Raw genomic sequence first — 22644 nt, 5'->3', positions numbered from 1 at the left:
AAGTGTGTCTCTTTTAAACTACATATCATTGGATTCTGGTTTCTAATTCATTTCCATTTTAGAGGTGAGCTTATTCCATTTATGTTCACAGTAACAATTACTTCATAATATGGGGGAAATTCCCTCCATCTTTTATTTTTTATCCTTTTCTTTTTTTTTAATCCTGCCCCTCCTCAAAAGTCTGTTTTGCTTCTGACCACTGACTCCCTTAATATGCCTTTTCCTTTATCATCCTCCCCCTCATAACTCATTTGTGTATGTATGTATGTATGTATGTATGTGTGTGTGTATGCATGTATGTATGTATTTCTCTTCCTGGGGTATATAGAGTGTTCAGGAAAAGTATCATTTCTGGTGTGAGAGCTGCCAAGCTCTTTTCAGGGCTGATCATCCACCTTTGGCATCCACCTGATTCACCCAACTCTCAGCTGTGTCTCCAAGAAGCTGCAGCATGCACTGAAGCCATACCCTGGTAAACATCTTGGCAGACAGACTAAACCAAGATAACTGAGGATAACTGACAGGCCTCAAACCTATTAGTGACTTAGGGGAATGTCTACCCCAAGTATGTGAAGACTTTTCCTGGAGGAATAGGCAGATGAGAACAGTTTGTTCCAATGGCCATGAAAGCAGCTGAAGTAGGCATTATGGAATGCTTAGAGCATGGTCAGGCATCAAAGACTCCAAGGTCATCCACCTCATCCTGGGCTATCACCAGTCATTTTGACTTTTGTCTTGCCCCTAGACTTCAGCAAGTCAGGAGAGAGTAAGTCTTATGACTTTGTGCAACTTTGCCTCACTTAAATCCAATTCATATGCAAGTCAATATATCCCCTCATGATGTCATTGGTCCTCTTTGAAAACAAAGCACAAACAGTAATATTCTTCCCCTTTGAAACAATTCTGATGAGAATGAGATTCAAGCACTGCTCACCCTTCCCCCACTTTCTCTCCACTATGAAAGTTCTTCCTTATGTACCTGTTTTATGTCAGAAAAATTTCCCCATTCTATCTCTCCCTTTGCCCTTCTCCCAGTGCATCCCTCTTTCTCATTTCTTCACTTTTTTTTTCTTTTGGAGATTATCTCAATATAAATGACACACATCCATACCCTGTGTCTATGTAAATACCTTCTAATTCCCTAATAATGGTAAGTTCTTAGGAGTTAAAAGTATCATCTTCCCATATAAGAATGAAAACAGTTTAACCTTATTGAATCCCTTATGATTATTTGTTCATGTTTACCTTGTTATGGTTCTTTTGAGTCTCATATTTGAATGTCAAATTTTTTGTTCAGTTCTGTTCTTTCATCAGGAATTCTTAGAAGTCCTCTATTTCATTAAATATCTGTGTTTCCCCTGAAGGATGATACTGTTCTGCTGGGTAGATTATTTTTGGTTGTAATCCTAGCTCCTTGCCTTTCAGAATATTGTATCCGAAGCCCTTCACTTCTTTAACATGGAAGCTGCTAAATCTTGGGTGGTCCTGACTGTGGCTTCGTGATATTTGAATTATTTCTTTCTGACTGCTTGAAGTATTTTCTCTTTCAACTGGGAGCTTTGGAATTTGGCTATAATGTTCCTAAAAGTTTTTATTTTGGAATCTCTTTCAGGAGATGATCAGTATATTCTTCTAATTTCTATTTTGCCCTCTGGATCTAAGATGTCAGGGCAGTTTTCCTTTATGATTTTTTGAACTATGATGTGTAGGCTATTGGAAGGTTTTGTGGGTTTTTTTTTAATCATAGCTTTCAGGTAGTCATACAGTTCTTAAATTCTCTCTCTTCAATCTATTTCCCAGGTCTGTTATTTTTCCATAAGATATTTTATATTTTCTTCTGGTTTCTTTTTTCATTGTTTTGACTTTATTGTTCCTTAATGTCTCATGTAGTACGTTAGCTTCACTTGCTTAATTCTAATTTTTAAGGAATTTTTTTTCTTCAGTGAGCTTTTGTACCTCTTTTTCCACTTGGGCAGTTCTGCTCTTTAAGGAGTTCTTTTCTTCAGTGAATTTTTTGTGCCTCTTTCACCATTAGACCAATTCTGGCTTTTAAGTTATTTTCTTCAGTATTTTTTGTGCCTCTTTTATTAAGCCATTAATTCTCTTTTCATAATTTTCTTGTATTGTCCTCATTTCTTTTCTAAATTTTTCCTCTACCACTCTTATCTCTTTCTTTAACTCTTCTAGGAATTCTTATTGGGCATGGGTCCAATCAAACATTTTTCTTTGAGGCTTTCCTTGTAGCTCTTTCCACATTCTTGTCTCCTTCTAAGTTTATCTTGGTCTTCCCCTGCCACTGTAGTCACTTTGTATGATCAAGTTCTTTTTTGTTGTTGTTGTTTGCTCATTTTCCCGGCCTATTTCTTCACTTTGAACTTTATATTAAATTTGGGCTTTATTTACCTCAGAGTAGGGAGGCACTGTCTCAAGCTTCAGACTTTTTTGTACTGCTGTTTTCAGAGCTAGTTCAGGGTGGGGGGTCATCTGCAATTTTTCCATGCCTCAAAGGTGGTGTTATCTGGGGATATATGTGGTCACTGTTCTCCTAGTCTGCGCTCTGGTCTTTACCCAGGAAGGACCTCTGCTCCTCTGCAGCCACAAGTGCTAGAACTCCTCTTGGCCCTGAAACTGTGACTCAGTTCCCTGTTTTTCTGTAGCCACAAGTGCCAGTGCTGCTCTTAACCTTAGAACAGTGACCAGGATTCCTGATCCTCTGTGACCAATGAGAAGTGTTCCTCTCTGCCCTGGAACTGTGGCCCAGAACTGTTTATGCATTATATAGTTGTTAATTAGCACCAGCTGTACCCAGTGACAGCAAAGGTTTTTTTGTAATCTTATTCTGATGTATCTTCCAACTGCCTGCCCCCTTACTGTCTCTTGGCTGAGAGCTTCTAAAGATGCTGCTGCTGCTGCTGCTATCACTGTCGCTGATGGAGTGTCACTATCAATATCACTGGTGCTACAGTTCTCCTGGTTGGCTCTAACCCTAGTATTAAAGTCCTGTCCTGCCAACTTACTGAGTTGTCTTAAGCTAGACATTTCTTTTTTTTTTTAGGCAATTGGGGTTAAGTGACTTGCCCAGGGTTGCACAGCTAGTAAATGTCAAGTGTTTGGTGTGAGGCCGAATTTGAACTCAGGTCCTCCTGACTTCAGGGCCGGTGCTCTATCCACTGCGCCATCTAGCTGCCCCAAGCTAGAAATGTCTTACTGTGACCTTTTGTTGGCTCTGTCTCTCCAGAATTTAAATTGAGGAGTTTTTAAAGTTGTTTAGAGGGGAGTGTTGGGAGAGTTTAGCTAGGTTGCTCTCTGAACTCCCTCATCTTTGAACATATTGTCTTACAATATAGTTTGAAGTCTTGTAATGATATACCCCCTTCATTCATACTTTCCCCAATATTTCCTTCAAGAATCTGCACCTTTGTTCTTAGGTGAACTTTGCTATTATTTTATCCAGTTCTAAAAAGTGATAGACTTGTAATATTGCTGAAGCTATTGAAAAGAAGACAGCAGTTCAATAAATTTTGTGTATTCATCTTATCTGCCATTGACTATGATCCCAAAAGACATGTAAGACTTGTGAGACAATGACTATGTAACGCAAAGCATATGAAATAAGAGAAAAAAATCACTCTATCATCCACATGTTTTCAAATTAATTTTCAGAATGTTTTTGCTGAGAAGATATTCCCCCCCTACTATAAATTCCACTTAGATGCTATTCATGGTGTTTTCATCATTGTCTTTGTCAGAAAACTGCAGGTGGTCTCAAGCTCATGATATTCACCTAAGCATCTCATTTCTGCTTGCCTTAGAAATGAGATACATATCAATTGAAGGACTCATTGAGCACGTACCACATGTATGTCATGCTAATAGATGCTTATGGGGCAGAAAAAAAAATCTACCAGTAAAGAGAAGGAAAGAAGTAGGGTAAAACTGTAAGGGGCTATCCATTTGTATCTATTGTATCCATGTATAATATAACTACCTATAGCACCTTAAAGTTTGAAAAATAGGGGTGGAGGGATAGCAAAAGAGTAATGTAAGGGAGTTTATAAGCTGTTGAGGTCAGATGCATAAATGCTAAAGAAAAATAATACAAGGAGGTAATTGACAGACTCAAAGATTCTAATGGAATAGTTAGTATTGGTCAGAGAAAGATATCAGAGGAGGACAGGTTTAGAGCTGAAAGGGACTTCATATAGCTTTTAGACCAAACTCCTTGTGGTACCCATAGAGAAACCGAGGCCCAGAAAGATTAAGTTGTTTTTTCAAGGTCATATAATTAGAAACTAGAAGAGGAAACAATTAAGTCATACAAGGTTGTCTGACTCCAAATCCAATGCTGTGAAAGATCTTATTTTAGTTAAGTTAGAAAATCCAGCTTACTTTTGATACTCTATTAAGCTATGCTGAACTCTACCAAACCACCTTGACTGTGTTCTGAGTTGTTTCATACTAACCCCCAAACCCCAATATATGCATATATTGGTCCATAGAAAAGAATAATCAAAATCTTTACAAAATAGGTAGTGTTTATGGAGCACTTTAGGGTTTGCAGAGTGTTATACATGTTATTTCATTTGATCCTCAAAACAACCCCATGAAGTAAGTGCTATTATTATTTTTTTTTGCAGTGCTATTATTTTAATACTCATTTTAGAGATAAGGAAACTGAGATCAATATCTTAGGTGACTTATCAAGAATCACACAGCTAAATCAATATCTAATACAGCACTTGAACTCAGGTCTTCCTGATTACAGTTCTAGTGCTCTTACCCACTTCACCAACTAGTTGCCTTGCAAAATGAAATGTATAAGCTTATTGTTACTTAAGCTGATACCATAAGCAGCTCAAGCTTGGAAGTGGCTATGTTTTCTAACCTGGCAGGAGCTTTATTTTAAACTAAATATTTTCTCTACCTGTATGTTTTATGGTTGTTGTAGGTGGCTAAGCATATTTAAACATCAGTGCTCATCCACCCAGTGAAAAACAATCAGTAAACATTTATTAAGTGCTTGCTATATTTCAGGCAATATGTTTAGCACTCCCTGCACCACCACCCCCCCACACACACACCTGTAATTCTGGAAGAACAAAGAATGATTCCCTATTTAGATCTGGGTTTTTCCCCCATTTCTGACTTGGTCAACATCCTTCCTGACTTGCAACACTCCTTTAGTCTTGACTGACTTCAGAACTGGCTAGCTCTCTTTTTAAAAGCTATGAAAGTCATTCCTGAATTTCTTAGCTGGCCATTGGCTGGCCACCTTATAATTGCAACGGTTTAAGGTAATAACTTTTTTACATAAATTTTTCATATAACTTACATAACTTTTTACAATAACTTTGTTCCTTCTAAAGGAACAAATGAGTGGAACTACTTCTTTATACTTCCTTTAAGAGCTGTGAATTGGTCATTCACAGTCAAGCTGGAAGTTTGTGACAGTTTTGCTACAAATAGGTCACTTTGAGTAGCCTTTCAGCTCCAAAAAGGGCAATACCCAAAGTGGGCTTCACCTCAACCCTGAAATTAGGTAGTAATTTATTCTTAGTGCACACAACAGGAAATATATATAGCTTAACATAATTAGAATCTGGTCATTAATATCTTAAATGCATACATTTAATAAGATCTCTCTGTGACTAAACAAACCCCATTTGGGGATTCTTGAAGGTCATGAAAGTACTTGAGGACTTTTGCTTGAGGAATTTTATTTGAATTAACTCTTTCATATATATATATATATATACATATATATACACACACACACATATATACATGTATATGTATATATATGCATATATACACACATATATATATATATATATATATATAAACTTACCTCTTTGCTAGACCATCATGCAGTACTTGAAAAATGAATAAGGATGTTCTAGCCCTTTCACTCAGCTATCATGAAAGCATTCCAAAGAAGTAAAAGATAGAAAAAAGTGTTTGATTTACACCAAAATATTTACAGCGGCATTTTATGTAGTAGCCAATCAAACAGTCAATAAACATTTGTTCTTCCTATGTGCCAAGCACTGTGTACCAAACTAAGCTCTGGGGATAGAAAGAAAGGCAAAAGACAGTCTTTGCTCTTGAGGAACTCATAGTCTAAAAGGAAGATGAAAAGAAGTGGGGAAGAAAGGAAGAGTGGGCTGGATAAAGACTTGAAGACCTGCAGCCTAGACCTCCTCTTTATACTATAGAGGATCTGGTAGGAGCTCTTCAGTATCCAGCCTCTGCAAGTGGACTGGCAAGGACCTCAATGGAAACATGGTAATGGATAAACAAATTTTGGTATATGAATGTGATGGAATGTTACCATCACACCATCAGAAATAATTAATAAGAAGACTACAGGGAGGCATGAAAAGACTTACATGATTTACTTCAAAGCAAGCAAAACCAGGAAAATAATATACACAATGATACAACAAAGTTAATAGGAAGAATGACAATAACAAAAACTAAACACCGTATAATTATAATGACCAAACTTAGCCCTGGAGGAGCAATATGAGGATGTACTTCCTCCTTTCTTTGCAGAGATAAGTGACCCTAGAGGTAGCACACTGCATATAATAGATTGTTGTTGATTAGTTGTGATAAAATGCCCTTTCTTTTTCATCCATTGTTACAAAGGATGCTATCTGGGTAGGGGAAAAGAGTGGGATATGTGGAGAAATGAAGTGATATAATAATAAAAGATAGCAATAAAAAACAACTTTAAAGATAAAAAGATTAAAAGTTATATTTTTATTACTAATTGGAAATCTGGGTAATAGGCTAGCTTTCACATTTACAAAAAGATATGCTTTCCATCTGCTTACTCTATGATCTTAAATATACTGATCTAATGAATATATAGCTATGGTGGAGCCTTTTTATAACTTTTTTTTCCCATTTAAACACCCTATTCATGAAACAGTCTTGTAATGATATCATTTTAAGCCCTCAACAGCTACAGTATGAAACGAAATCCCAGACAGATCCTCCTTATGCCAAATCCTGCTTTATAAATTCTATCTAGGTTCAGAATAGTTTTCTTTTACTTTTAGCCTGTCTTTTATTTTAATTTGATTACATTTGTGTTACAAACATTATTGAATATGTTCCCTTTCCCCTACCAAGCTAGCATTCCATCATAACAAAGATTTTAGAAAGAAAAAAAGGTTAAAAAACCCAACTAATATGTCTACCTCATCTGACAGTATATTCAATATTTTATACCCACAGTTGACCCCTTGCATAAGATGAAAAGGTATAAGTTAAAAAAAAAATTAATCTCTCTTCCAGAGCCAAGCTTGGTAGTTATACAGTAGCCTTATTTTTTTCTGTTTAAAGAGCTGTAGTCATTATGTTCTTTGTTTTCCTTCTTACTTCATTCTGTATCAGGTCATAATCTTAGGGCTGAAAAAGACTTCAGAGACCATTAAGTCCACCCCCCTCATTTTATAGGTGAGGAAACTGAGGTCCAGAGAGGTTAAATGATTTGAATCCAGGGACTCTGACTCCAGGGATGGTACTCTTTCTACTATACCAAACTCACATCTCTTCTCATATTTCTCAGAATTCTTCATTCCCATCATTTCTGACAAAGCAGTTATAGTACATTACAGTCATGTACCACAATTTGCTTTGCCATTCCCCAATCAATGGGGACAAACTGTATTTCAGTTCTTTGCCGCTATAAAAAGCGCTCCACTGAATGTTAGGGTATATATGTATGTGTGTATATACACATACAACACACATACATATATACATACATGCTATATACATATATACATGCCTATGAATAATTTTAAATAAGACATTCTGTACATGAAGAGATTGAAAATATTTAAAGTATGTCATTAGTTATTTAAATGTTTTCTCATTTAAAGTCTCCATCTGGATTGTATTTAGAAACACAATACTTTTACCCTGCTAATTAAAGAATGAATGAGAAAGACAGCATGATGTGCTGGATGTGGGACAGACCTTACAGTCAGGTCCTGTCTCTGATACTTACTGCTACTGTAATCATGGTGAAGTTATTGAATCTTTCAGTGGGGCAGGCAACTCTTTAAGACTATGCGATAACCACATTTCCATTCTACTTCAGTGACAACAATGAAATCAGAATAAAATTAAGCAAAATTTCTTGAGGAAACTTGAATAGAAGTTTTAAATTTATTGGAAGGCATTAACATCTTTTTGTTAAACATTCATAAACTTGTTAATAACTATCAAATAATCATGTTATCTTCACTTGATTACATTAGTGAAAGTGGTGAGCTTTATACATTTTTAAGATAGTAATTTATATTGCAAACTCAAGTTACTCATAGTTTTATCTCAGTGTAAAATTTTAGTATCAGATCTTGTTACTTTAAAATTTTTGTAGAGTAAATGTCATTACAAGTTTCTTGTTTTCCTGAAAGTTTTTGGGCTATAAGAAGTCATTTATATATAACTTCTGAAAAGAGTTCTCAAAACTATCTATTTTGGAAATATAGCAAGTTAACAGAGAAATTATTCAATTTAAACTGATTTTTTGTAATGGTGAATCTGATACTTTGGTGTAATTTTCTTTTTCTTTTGAGCTATTATCTAAAAACATTTAAGTAGGAATACTTGACACAAAGCAAATGTTGCATCAGTTTCATAACTTAAGTCCTTTCCCACAAATATTTATAATCTGGCATACATTTCATATCCTAGAAACCTTTACTTTTAGAACTGTAATATGAGCCCCCCAAAAAAGTATCCTTTATCAAGTGAAATTTAACTGATGGACTTACATCTCATCTTGATGCCTCATGGGGAAATAGAAAGCACCCTAATTTTTTAAGACTTTGTCAGTGAAAGGCAAATTCTAGTGGATCCTAGTAAGCTAGAAAGTTTTCTACCTATGTCATCTGTTGACCAGTTTAGCTAAATTCAGAGAGGCCCTTTAACATGTTATGCATTTCTCAGCTCCAACAGCTCACAAAGTCTATTAACTAAGGTATAGAAGGGTAGAGCTTGGATTGGTAAAAGAAAATCATGAAAATCTATCATTTTATATTTTTACTTAGCTTAATTTGCTTCTCAATTTTTTTTTCTCTTAGTACTTTTGTTATGATAAAATTTGAGGGAAAGGAACGTATGATTTATAGGGCTAGGAAGATAGAGACAGGAAAAAAATGAGAAGAGTAGCAGTGAATTAGATAGTATTTGACCAATTAAAGAGAAAATAAAAGCAAGAGGGTGTTGATAGAATAAAACCAGAGCTAATCTTTTCAGAAATACTCTAGAATGTTGTTTACCCTCTCTGCAATCTGCAGTCTTTCAACTCCTAATGCTATAATATGGAGAACCTAATCATTTACCACTTACTCCTTCTGCCAACAAAACTTCATCTTTTGCTTCAGGTGAGTCTAAAAGTTGCTGCTTGCTTCACCATCTCTGATCATGTCTTGGTTTAGTAAAGTTGGTAGGCTTTGCAGGAAAGAGAATTTATATTGGAGGACTGAGATATAAGGATCTTTAAACCTATCTGTAAAATCTAGCAATATACTGCTATTTATTATATCTAGCTAAGATGATAAGGTAGTTATTAACCTGGGTTTGCCCATAGTCCTCATGTACAAGCAGATAGCAGTAAGAAAAGTAGAAGAAAGGCCATCCCCAATAGATAAGTAGTCAAAGAGTATGCTCCTACTAGCAAGATAAATGAAAATTAACATGGCTTTAAGCTTTCACTCCATTTCCATGCAAATTGGGAAACATGTAAATAAATGAGAAGAAGCAAAGATGGCCAAAAAACAAAAATACAGTTTCTTGAAGGGACTGTGGTAGGACAGGTACACACTAATGCCGTGTTGGTGGACTTTGAATTGGTTCAACCATTCTGGTTAGCAATTTGTAACTATACCCCCAAAAGGTACAAAAGAATGTATTGCCCCATGAACTAGCTGTACCATTACTAAGAGAACAATGTAAATGGAAAGATCATTAAAAGGGAGTTGAACTTTAAGCAAGAGGAAAACCAGTGAAGGTTCTGAAACAGAGAAAATGAGGCATATCTTCACCTTCATGTCTTCTAAGATAGACTATTGTATACATTGTCAGAAAGAATTTCTGGAGTAGATGTTTTTATTTGACTGTTTTTCTTTATCATGAGGGAGAATTCAATCTAGAGGTGGGAATGGGATGACTGTGATATGAAGATAAAATACATTCAAAATTGAATTTGTAAAAAAGAAAAGTAGGTAGAAAGCTCAGAGACATATAGATCAAATATAATTATAATTTAATTGAAGTGTGAGTCATACAGGCAACTAGCCTGTAAAGGTCAATTGAATATGAACCAAAAAATTTCTACACATGCCGGGCTTCTGAATTAGATTGTACAATTAAGATGAAATAATTTTTTAAGAGAAACCAGATTAAACAAGAGTAAAGAAAAGTCCAGGATTGTATCATTATTTATTCCAATCACCCTTATCTCGTCTGAGATAAAGCATTCAATTTCCATTTGCCTTATTTCTCCATTACCACTGCCTGTTCCTCATAATATTTGTTTTTAAATTTGCTTGGTTTTTATAGAGAATGTTGAGATCTTTTTTAAAGTATGTCACATGAAAATTGAAGTTATTTTTCTGTTCCAACAGTCTTATTTTTCAAGTAAATGTATTTTGAAAGCAACAAATCTATTTTTTTTTGTCAGCTTTGAAATATCAGTAACAACTTGCCTGTAGATGAAGAACTTTTGAAGTTGGGTTTAGAAAAGGAAGCAGGGATAACCAGTGTTGAAAGATATTTGTACTATACTGTGCATGTTTAGCAGAGATAATATCTAAGGAAAGAAGGAAGAGAGGAAGAAGGGGAGGAAGACAAGAAGAAAGAGATAAAATAAGTATTTATTAAGCACCTACTATTTGCAAGGCACTATGGTAATTTACTTTACAGATAACATATCTATTGTTACTTCCAGCAACTCTATCAGGCAACTGCTATTATTATCCCTATTTTACAGCTAAGGAAACTGAGACAGAGGTTAAGTGACTTGCCTAAGGCCACACAGCTAGTATCTGAGGCTAGATTCTAACTCAGCTCTTCCAGAAGCTGCCTCTAAAGCCAGAGCTAGTCCTTCCATTTCTTCCCATTGATCCCATTCTTTCTTGTCTCCTGCACTTCTCACATTCTTCCTACTTCTTAAAGAAGCTTAAATTCTTTGAACCAGTTCTTTTTTAAATCAAAGAAAAACACTGTTCTTCCTCCATCCACTACACAGCCTAGCTCCCTCTGTATTATTAAATGATACTCAATTCAATAAGTAACCTTAAATAGTGCTTTGCTTGGTGCTGGAGATAGAAAGACAAAAACAATACATCACTGCATATAAAAAACTAACTAATAGGAGAATGGCATGTACAAAGGAAAATGCAATAAAGGTAAAATATGATTGGAGCACAGAAATTCCAGGCAAAATGCTATGAGCAATTTGAGGGGTGAATAGGTTCTTTTTAAAAAGGAATTCTGAGAAGGCTATATGGGAAAAGGGACACTAAGCTGAAAAAAAAGAAGGGTCCTTACTAGGTGGAGATTGCATTTTTCAGGAGCACTCAAGATCAGTGTTGGTGTAAGCAAAGTCACTTTGATGGAAGAAGAAAAGATAAGAACAGGACAGGGAAAGCAGTCCAGTTTGGCTAGAATATAGCAATGTGTGGGAGAATAGACAGAAAAGGTAAGGTAAAGGACCCTGAATGCAATTCTAAGAAATTTGATAGACTTTAGGAAGTGGCTAAAGATTTTTTAGTAGAAGAGTAATATAATCAGACAATTATATTAGAATGATTTCTTGGATACAAATTTAGAAGCTGGATTAGGAACAAGAGTCAGGAAGACCTGTTAGAAGTTCGTCCAATAATATAGGCAAGATGAGGTAGGGACCTTTATAAAAAGGATTACAGTGGGAATGTTGTAGAGGGTCTGGACTCAGGAAATATCATAGAGGTAGAATTATTGAACTGGGGGAATAAGGAACAGAGAAAAGTTTAGAGCCTTGCAAGGAGTATGGTATTGAATTTTTGGAACTAGATAACTTGAAAGGAAGACGTTAGAGTATGATATGCAATTATTATAGATGGGGACCTTGAAGGGTAGGGTAAGTTTAAGGAAATGATAATCATTCAGTTTTAGTGGCATTGAGTTTGAAGTCCCAGAAGACTGCTAAGGTGACTATATGCAAAGGAGAATCATTTGGAGTTGGAAGAGAGAGATTTGAAAACCATTTGTCTATGTAATAGTTGGAGCCAAAGGAGGGCATTAACCTCATATTTCTTGATGTTGCACAATTATATTTTAGGAGCCTGAGGGATACTGGAGTAAAAACAAAAATCATTTAAAAATATTCCTTGAAACTAAAATCATTATAATGCAGTGGAAAGAACACTAGAGTAGTGTTACTGGGACAAGTCATTTAACCTCTCTTGGCCCCAGTCTCCTCATCTACCAAAAAAAGAGATTTGGGTTAGATGACCTCATAGTCATTTTTAACTTGAAATCTATGATCATCTGAGTTCATAAATCTTGGCTCTGCCACTCACTACTTATGGTTAAGTCATTTAATTTATCTTGTAGCTCTTTGTAAAAAGAAAAAAGGGGGGGGGAATTACTATTTACATTAGCTTCCTCATAGGTTTGTTGCAAGGAAAGCATTTTCTAAACTGTAAAGTACTATAGTATATACATATGAACTACAGATTGTAAGAAGAATTATAAAATAGAATATATGTAAAATAATTTAAATTTATATATTTCTTCTAAATATCTTATTTCAGAGATGGGAAATGTTGCCAGTTTCGTTTTGCAAGAACCATGACTATCATTTAACCAGCTATAATAATGCAAATGTATAGTACATACCTACATACTATGTAGATAAATGTATATGAAACAATGAAAATTTACCTTAATTATTGGTTAGTCTTCATAGCTAACAACTCTGAAAATGAGGTGTTTCATCTTGTTTTGTTTTTGTCAGAGTCCAGAGGAGTATAGTTATCCAGTTTGATTATTTATTTTATTTAAATTTTACTGGTTTCCTCTTTGGTTAAAAAAAAAAAGATTATTTTTTCTCTCCAAAATAGAAACATTTTTCTCTTGTAACTTGATCCCCCCTTTTAATGTAAAATTCTAATCTCAAAGAGAGATTTGTCTGAGGGACAAATACATGTAAATTACATGTAAAAACAATTTTAACATTTTTTTTTAATTTCAAGTTCCAAATTCTCTCCTTCCCTTCCTCCCCTCCACACTCCTCAAGAAGGCAAGCAATTTGATAGAAATTTTACATGTGTAGTCATGCAAAACATGTTTGCATATTAGCAATATTACAAAAGAAAACACAGCCAAAAAAAAAAATAAGGTTTTTTTAAAAGTGTTCTTTGATCTGCATTCAGACTCCATCAGTTCTTTCTCTGGAGGTGGATAGCATTTTTCATCATAAGTCATTCGGATTGGTCTTCAATCATTGTATTGTTGAGAATAGCTAAGTCATTCACAGTTGATCATGACTGTTACTGTGTACAATATTCTCTTGATTCTGCTCATTTCATCAATTCATGTTAGTCTTTCCAGTTTTTCTGAAAGCATCTTGCTCATCATTTCTTATAGCATAATAATATTCCATCACAATCATATAACACAACTTATTCAGCCATTCACCAATAGATGGGCAATTTTTCAATTTTCCAGTTCTTTGCCACCATGAAAAGAACTACTATAAATATTTTTGTACACACAGGCCCTGTTTCTTTTTCTTTGATCTCTTTGAAATATAGACCTAGTAGTGGTATTGCGGAGTTGAAGGTTATACACAGTTTTATAATCCTTTGGGCATAGTTTCAAATTATTCTCCAGCATTATTGAATCAGTTCACAACTTCACCAACAGTGCATTAGTGTCCCAATTTTTCCACACCCCCTCTAACATGTTATTTTGCTTTTCTGTTATATTATCCAGTCTGCTAGGTATGAGTCCTCTGAAGGAATTCTTACAAGAATTCTTCCTCCATCCCACTCCTCTTCCTCTTCTCCTTCATTCTTTTAATTTAGGAGTTATGGGAAACATAGTAATATGTAAGTCATGGTCGATGCACTCAAGGATCTTACAATTCGGTTTCTTTGGGGGTGTTTCCTTTGTATTTAACAAAAAAAAATCAAGAATCAATATACTCAAAAGAAATATATGCTATTTTTGCATATATTAATAGAGTCACAAGAAAAATCACAAGTCTTCCTCAACTGTAACATGAGAGTTAGACTAGATCTCTTAAGTCCCTTCCAGTATTGAGTTCTGTGATTCCATAAATATTAAGAAGGTTGTTGAACGCTGAAGTTGAGAATTGTCTTTACAGAAATGGGAAAAAGAAATATTTAATTCCCTTAGCCTGGATTAAAGCAAATTATATATATATATATATATATATATACGCACACACACACACATACACATATACATATACATATATGTGTGTGTATATGTGAATATATGTATGTATATATGAAACTCTCAACCCCATGTTAGTAAATTCAAGTACATTCACGTGCCATTTCTGTTTCTTCCTGTAATCATCAGGCAAATAAGGCACAAGTGTCTGCCTGCAGCAATCTAGGTTGCATTTCCTCCTTAGGCACCACTTTCCAAGATAAACAAAGAGATAGACAGAATTGGTAACATATCCTTTTTCCTATTAAATCAACTGTAGTATCTAATTCATTAGGTCTCCTGATTTATTCTTATTATTTTCCCCCATTTCTTTTTGCATCCCTGCAAGTAGACTGTCCTTATTTTCATGTTTTATTGAATGTAGAATCAAGAGTAAATTGGATAGGCTATAATAGATGGGTTATCAAGGTAGGAATGGTGGGTCACATGCAGAAGTAGCTCTGCCAATCTGCTTGCTTACATGAGATTGGTTTAAATTTGGGAGGTTTTCTCTCCCTTGCATTTTCAGTAGATGGAAACCTATTCAACATCATGTACCTAATCAGTTCTTCCAACTCTGGTTACTTTCCATTATAAAACACAGATAACTAAATTACAAGCTCTCTTTACAGTTGTCAGATTTTGACAGCCCTATTTCTGAGGGCCCACAGAGATGCTCTAAACTGAATTCCTTTTTTATCTTTTAATGGAAGTTAAGGGGCACAGTCTTAAAGAAGAAACTTGCACCTGCATTCACTATCTTGTATTTCCCTGACAATTTTATTAACAACAGTAAGGGAAGAAACAGTTTTAAAGCAAGAAAACCAATGGTTACTAAAAATGCTGTTTTTAATTTTTATTTTGTAGGAGTCCTTTGGAATCTTTCTTCATGTGATGCACTTAAAATGCCAATTATCCAGGATGCCCTTGCAGTGTTGACCAATGCAGTCATCATCCCTCACTCTGGATGGGAAAATTCACCACTCCAGGATGATCGGAAAATACAGCTCCATTCTTCACAGGTGCTGCGTAATGCCACTGGGTGCCTAAGGTGAGTCTGGGGAATGCAAGAGCTACTTTGTGAGATTCTCTCCATTCAATAAAATTTCCCTGGTGTGTCTCATTGCTTCTAAGCCTGCAACAGGGAAGAAGGAGTTTTCATTATGGCAGGTATCTGGTTCGTTATTTCACTGGAGAAGCACCTTCCAGCTTCTCAAGACTTGTTTTCTCCCTGTGTTACCAAAGGTTCTTGATGATTACCAGCCTACATCTGATTGGATATGTTTATTTATTACTAAGTAACTGATTCATTCTCCAGTTGAACAAATGCCGATATGTCCTTACGATCTTAAAATCCTGGCAGGGCTATGCTGAAGCCAGTTTGTACTATCTCCAGAAAATTTATTATTAAATTTGTAGTGTGAGTATTTACAGGTCAGAGATAAACAAATGTTCTAAGTCAGGACTCAGTTTATTGTTTTGTAGATTGTTTATACCTAAGAATGTGAAAGGGGAAAATGTTAATAATGCTGATTAAACTTAAAAGTGTGTCATAGATGCTTTTTTTTTTAGAACTGGTTCTTAAACATTTAACAAGCACAACCTCGTCTAGAAGAATATCTTTTCTTTAATTTTTTGCTTTTTGGTGAGGCAATCAGGGTTAAGTGACTTGCCCAATGTCACACAGCTAGTAAATGTCAAGTGTCTGAGGCAGGATTGGAATTCAGGCCCTCCTGACTCCAAGGGCTGAGCTCTATTCACTGTGCCAACTAGCTGCCCCTAAAAGAATATCTTTAATCGGTCAGTGAAAAATATTTATTGTGACTTAGGTATGCAAAGTGCTTAGACTTAGGTATACAAAGACAAAAGTGAAATTTCCTGCCCTTGATGAGTTTGCATTCTAGCTGGAAGGAACAGCATGCATTTTTTGTTGTGGTGGTGGTGGTGCTTGAGTTGAGCCTTAAAGGACACTAAGGATTGCATCTAAGACATAGTGGGGAAGAAGGGTACGTTACAAGGTATGGAGGCTGACAGTGCCACAACACACAGAAAGGGAAAAGAGTGACTTGTGTGCCTAAGAAGGCCAGTTTGGCTTTGTTCCAGCAGAGTAATAGCCTGGAAGGATATCCACATAAAAGAATGTTGACCCAGTGTTTTATTAAAGATCTTTGGTAAGTCATCACATAGCAACATGGACAATTTAAAAAGGAAATTACTTAAAGGTATATTAAGGGGAAATGTCATAATGACCAACTAACTAGAAAACATAAATGCCTTAACAATTTTCTTTAATACAAGGGTAATGTGACTTCTATGTAGTTGACCATATTTATTTTAAAGTTTCATTTTCTAGGTGAAAATGTAAAAAGAATGTATTTTTGCATTATACTTGGAACTTGGGTATTTCATGGCTCCTAAGTCTCATGGTTCATGGCAATTTGGTATTCACTGCATTTAAAATAGAGATGGTTTAGACAAGCACCCATTAGAATGGTAAAACAGATAAGTAAAGTGTTTTTATTCACTTATTATGTTGGAGATTTTTTTTAGGTTGCCATTGTTTTTGTTCCAATTGTATACAGTTTGTAGTGATTGATATTTCTCAAAGTATGTTTATAAAGACAGTATCTTAAACTGTTGGAGGACCTTCTGTGATGTTCCATTCCTTTACACAAGATATTGGACTTCTAGCCATTAGAAAATACAAACTTAAGGAGTTGTACAGCTCTTGTTATTTCAGAGAATTCAATGCAACTTTCCACTTTAAAATTTTGTAGGCTGAGGCATCTAAGTGGGTAAAATACTGGTCCTGGAGTCAGAAGGACCTGAGTTCAAATCCAGCCTCAAACACTAGCTGTGTAACCCTGGACAAGTCACTTAACCCTGATTGGCTCCAAAATGTATATATATTATAGGTGGTATTGTGCTGAAAGCAACAGGCCAAATAAGAAACATTATTTAAAACTACTTTTTTACATAACATGATTCACTATATCAATACTTAAAACCAAAAAAAAAACCACCTTTTTAAAATTGCTTAAGATTGGTGGGATAGCAATGTGCAAATATTGCAAAAGAATAATATGTGCAGTTCACCTCATTTTTTAGTGAGAAGCAAAATCACCACAGCCTCATCCTGAATAATTATAACCTGAATGGCAAAAACAATACTTTTTAATGTGTTAAATATGTATCCAACTTCTAAGCCTATGCATGTATTTAGAAACAGCATATTTGAACATAGAGTCTGCAAGCATTCACAGGAACAAATGGACCACTTCAGATAATTATTTTTTCCAGGACAAAGAATGAGAAAAATGCATTCTCCACTTATTTTCTAGGACAGGACTAGAATGTTAAACCTGTATCTTTACTGTATTTTGTACACAACACTTCTTCAAGTGATATACAGTTTCTTTTGTGTAAATGGTCCCACCAAAGACAAAGCTCAAAACTCTGTATATTTTAGAAAACATGTATAACTTACCTAACAGTCTTCATGAATTGTTATGACCAAGACAGAATTATGATGTAGCATGTTATGTTAAAATTATGATGTAGCATGCAGCATATTTCTAGTGGTAAGCCTGTATCAGGCTGGTCTTCCCATGGTGAGTATACAACCTCTTGCTGGGTCCATATTATATGCTTTTCCACTTAAATACAATTCAATTCAATTATCTGCTTCAGGTATCCACTTTGAGTTTTAAGTATTATCAAAAACTATTAAGGAAATTTTATTTTAGATATAGGCAATGGATATGAAAAAACACAGATGATATTAATTAAATATCAGATACAGGGGTATAAATAAATGGGCATAATAGTGTCATTTCATCGGGGACCCCCTGTTGTCCTTATTCCTTGCTGTCCCAATGTTATGGTCAAAGATAAAAATACATAGAATAAATCACTTTTTCCCTTACTTTGTGAGGAGTCACACCTACTGACGAAATTTTCAGCTGGTATTTATCTAAAGGTATACTCCATAGGTAGAGATAAGACCAAAGTTAACTGATCCTGATGAGGACTCTAAACTAAGTCTGCATACATGTATTGCGTATGCATGCTTGCATGCATATATACATGAATATATACATGCACTTTTTTTCTTCTTAGCCAATAGTGTCCATTATGAAAAGAATAATATCCCTCTTAGCCTGTCATGGAAAAAACAGATAATAGATAAGTAAGTAAATAACTGAAAGAATAGATAAGCAAGTAAATAAATTAATTAATTAATATGTAAATAAATAAGTGGATAGATAAATCAGATGGATGGATGGATGGATGGATGGATGGATGGAAGATAGATCAAGCAAGCAAGCCTGGAATTATGTGCTGTATGTCCAAAGAACCTTCCCCTCTCATGAGTTACAACTAGCTACAGATTGCTTTAACAGTTTCTAGATTCTCTGTTTTTTTTATTGCTCAACTTTCTCATTTTTTGCCATGTGAAAAGGAGTTAGAATCTGGCATCGGGATATGGAAAGCTCACCTTTAATCCTAGCTCCCATATTCTGAGTACTAGCTATGTGACTATAGGCTAGTAACTTATTTCTCTGAGTTTCAGATTCCTCTTCAGTAAAATTGGTATAACAATATGTACACTACCTACATTACAGGATTATTGCAGAAATACTTTATAAAGCTGAAAGTTCTAAATAAATGTGAGTTGCTATCATTAGCAGCAACAGTAGCAGCCTCATCACCAACATCATAACTCTCCCTCTTACAGAGAGAAGTGTTTTCATTCAGTGACATTAACTTGTCTATAGACTTTTCCATCCCAATGGGGGGGAAAAAGGAGAGGAAGGGAACCACTGAATAATGAGACAAATAAGTTTAGTATTAGCCAAGATGAGTTTATGTTGCCATTGACTACTTGAGAGGCAACATGGAGGAGTGGACAGAGAACTAAGTCTCAGAATCAGGAACACATATGTTCAGAGTAGACTTCTGTCACATATTAGCTGTGTGGCCTGAGGCAAGTCTCCACCGTTCAGTGCCCCAGGGCTCTCAGTGCTCAGAAGGCCAGAAGTTTCAGAGCAAGGTGTCCATTTTCATTTAAAAAGGTTTTTCCTCATGAGAAATTCCTAATGTCTGTAAAACCACAAGTCAAGTTCCTCATACCCCCAAAAAATGACCACTTAGAGCCAACATTGTTGAAGATTCTATATAATGCACCAAAACTATCCTGAATGGGTCACAATGGAATATTTGAAATCCTAAAATTTTAGGAATTTTTCTATATGCTATTCTTTTTCCATCTTTGTAGCCTCAGGGCTCAGCATAATATATTACACATTATAGCTTCATAATTTATGTTTGTTACATTGAATTTCCTATAAAATATAAGTAATTTCTTTCTCATAAAAAGATCACCTGGCATAATGTTTCTGACTTTCAGTGTTGTTTGCTTTCATTTAAATGACCTCCTATGCTTGATTATCCACATAAATGAGATCTCAGATATACCTAAATATGATTCCATTAGGCCATGGGAAGTTTTGGCTTCTCCAGACAGAAAAAAAAGAGTCAGATTTAGTACTTGCCATCATTTCATCTATAGACCATAAGGAGTCCTTTATGAAAGGCCAAAATCTTCATGATGAGAGCAACCATAATATTTGTATTTTGTAACTATTTCTATGAAAATGTATATTCCCCATATTGAAATGTACTTAAGTGTCATAGATGTGTTTCCAAGGTTCCATGATATAATTCTTTCCCACCTTCCCTTATCTCATAATCTGTAATCATCTTTTATATTATATCTTTTTGCTTACTAAAGAAATTTTCATAGTTAACTGTATTCAGTCTTTACTAACGAGAAAAATTTAAGACATCTGGAACCTAGCTTCTAATACTATTCAATTAGTTATAGTTTTACAAGTCACAATGTGATCCTATTATAAAATCTTTCAAGTGTTTCCATTATGTACTTCAATTTAAATTATGGGAACTCGTGAACAATCTTTAAGATAATTGTGAGATTAATTCCGCTAGTGTTTTCCAGAATTAATATTTTATTTTACATTTTATCATTCTAATTTTGTTTAATACCATTTATAATAAAAGAGTTGCTTTGAAATATATACACACATACATGTTTGCATATAAATATGTGTAACATATATGCAAATACATATATAATATAAAGTATATATATAATGTCTGCCTTTTTCATGTTTATGTGTGTCATTAAAATGAAGTACTAAAATAAACCAAACTTGGAATATGACCCTGAAATTGCTGTATCAAAATGTTAACCAAGATTTTCAAAAATAATAAAGCATATTCCACCATGTTAGTGAGAGAAAAAATAATTTTAACATTAAAATAAAAATATTTTAATATTCATTTCATCCTTTTTAATTTTTAAATTTCTTTTTCTTTATGTTTTATCATGTACATAACATAGTAGTATATGAGTGCATTATATAATTTACAAACCAATATACATATAATTGGCATAGATCCTCAAGAATTTATTACTGGTAGGGGTATGAATAAAAAATTTTGGAGGCTACTACCATAAGTCTTTAAAGCATACTCAGAAGGTTCAATGGGAGTTGATAGAAGACAAGGGTTTGGCTTTGAAACATAGAGATGGTTTACTATATTATCTCCTATTTGCATTTCTAGTTAAGAAATCTTATCCGTGCCATTTTTTAATCCATACTTGTGATTTCATCCCTATAACAGATGTAGGCAACTCTTAATAGGTAGCTGTCTCTACCTCCCCAGATTAGGACCTGCTCTGAAACTTTCTTTAGAGACTAGCCTGAGGCATCAATATGATAAGAAGAAAGTGACCCTTCGCTTAAATAAAACACTTGTATTCCAAAAATTTCAAAGTTCTCTTTCAAAAACAGTAGCTGAATTTAAAGTACAGGTATGCCCTTTAAGCAAATAATTCTTTTGGAGCTTTTGATTTGCATCCTAACATCATTCAGGCTTGAGTTTGTGATATAAATAGCACTTAGAGTTAAAGATTTAGTATCTTCAAATGATAGTGTTCTACAGGGAGAATGTTTTTTTTTAAATGAGAGGCAGAAAATCTTAAGCTAATACCATCTCCTTTTTTTTTAGTTTTCATAACAGTTATTCATAAGCTTAAGATGAATATATGAGAAAGTTGAGGCATGAAGTTAATTGAGGTAGAGTAGATCATTGACAGCTGCATGACAGATGAGTTGTGGATGACAACATGATGGAAAGCTCACTGAATTAGAAGTCATAAAATGAGTTCATATCATGGCTCTACTACTTAGGTGATCTCAGACAATTGACTTTCTCTTTCTTGGTTTCAGTTTTCTCATCTACAAGTGAGGTTAGATTAAATAAGGCAGAAGCTAGGACTCAGTGGATAGAGCACTGTGCCTGGAGTCAGAAGGACCTGAATTCAAAACAGGCCTCAGATGCTTACTAACTCTGTGACCCTGGGCAAGTCATTTAACCTCTGTTTGCCTTAATCCACTGGAAAAGGAAATGGCAAGCCACTCCAGTATGTTTGCCAAGTAAAACCCAGGGACCATACTGTCCATGGGGTCAAAAAGAGTCAGACATGACTGAACAACAACAAACTAACAAAGCAAAACTAGCTAAGTGCAATAACAACATCAATAGGCCTCTCTATATAATACAACTTCAATATAAGCAATAGCGCATACACAAAACAATTAAGAAATAACATGGCAATAGAATGGGCATAACACAAGACAAAAGAAAAATAACAAAATAAAAACCAGAGTACTCAAACACATGGTAATTCACATGTACAGCTATAAAATATGCAGTGGCATGCACACGACATAGTTCATGTGGACATGATGGAGATGTCCACTCCTCTTATGTCAGTTTCTTCCCAGAGTCTTCCTTCAGCAACTGAAAGTGAGGTTGTGATCATCCATCTTTTCTCTCAAAGCTGGAAGCTGGAAGAGCCTGAAGTGACTGCAGACCCTGAAGAGATTGAAGAGACCCTCAGACTTGAAGAGAGCAAACCTCTCTTCTCCCCCACTTTCACCACCTCCCTAGTGATGAAGTCTAGAGGTTTAGGGGTGCTGGGACCTCGAGATCATGACACATAGGTTGTCCCTGAAAGAATTTGACCCAAGCCTTCTTTCAACCAAAGATAAAGTTTATTAAAGATCCGCCATATTAGCCAGACTT

At 34.9% G+C, this 22644-nt stretch overlaps 1 protein-coding gene across 3 annotated transcripts in view; it reads left to right on the top strand.

Annotated features, from left to right (window-relative positions):
* CTNND2 (catenin delta 2) overlaps window positions 1-22644 on the top strand; it is a 1167765-nt gene that overhangs the window by 928155 nt on the left and 216966 nt on the right. For all 3 annotated transcript variants that reach the window (XM_078153315.1, XM_078153314.1, XM_021004430.2), the window contains one exon: window positions 15337-15520. In XM_078153315.1, the coding sequence (XP_078009441.1) occupies window positions 15337-15520 (184 nt within the window). The remainder of the gene's footprint in view (window positions 1-15336; window positions 15521-22644) is intronic.

The sequence above is a fragment of the Phascolarctos cinereus genome, unplaced genomic scaffold (genome assembly GCF_003287225.1).
Source record: "Phascolarctos cinereus isolate Bilbo 61053 unplaced genomic scaffold, phaCin_HiC Scaffold_4;HRSCAF=312, whole genome shotgun sequence".
Classification (NCBI taxonomy): domain Eukaryota; kingdom Metazoa; phylum Chordata; class Mammalia; order Diprotodontia; family Phascolarctidae; genus Phascolarctos; species Phascolarctos cinereus.
This window is presented reverse-complemented; position numbering and strand designations above follow the sequence as displayed.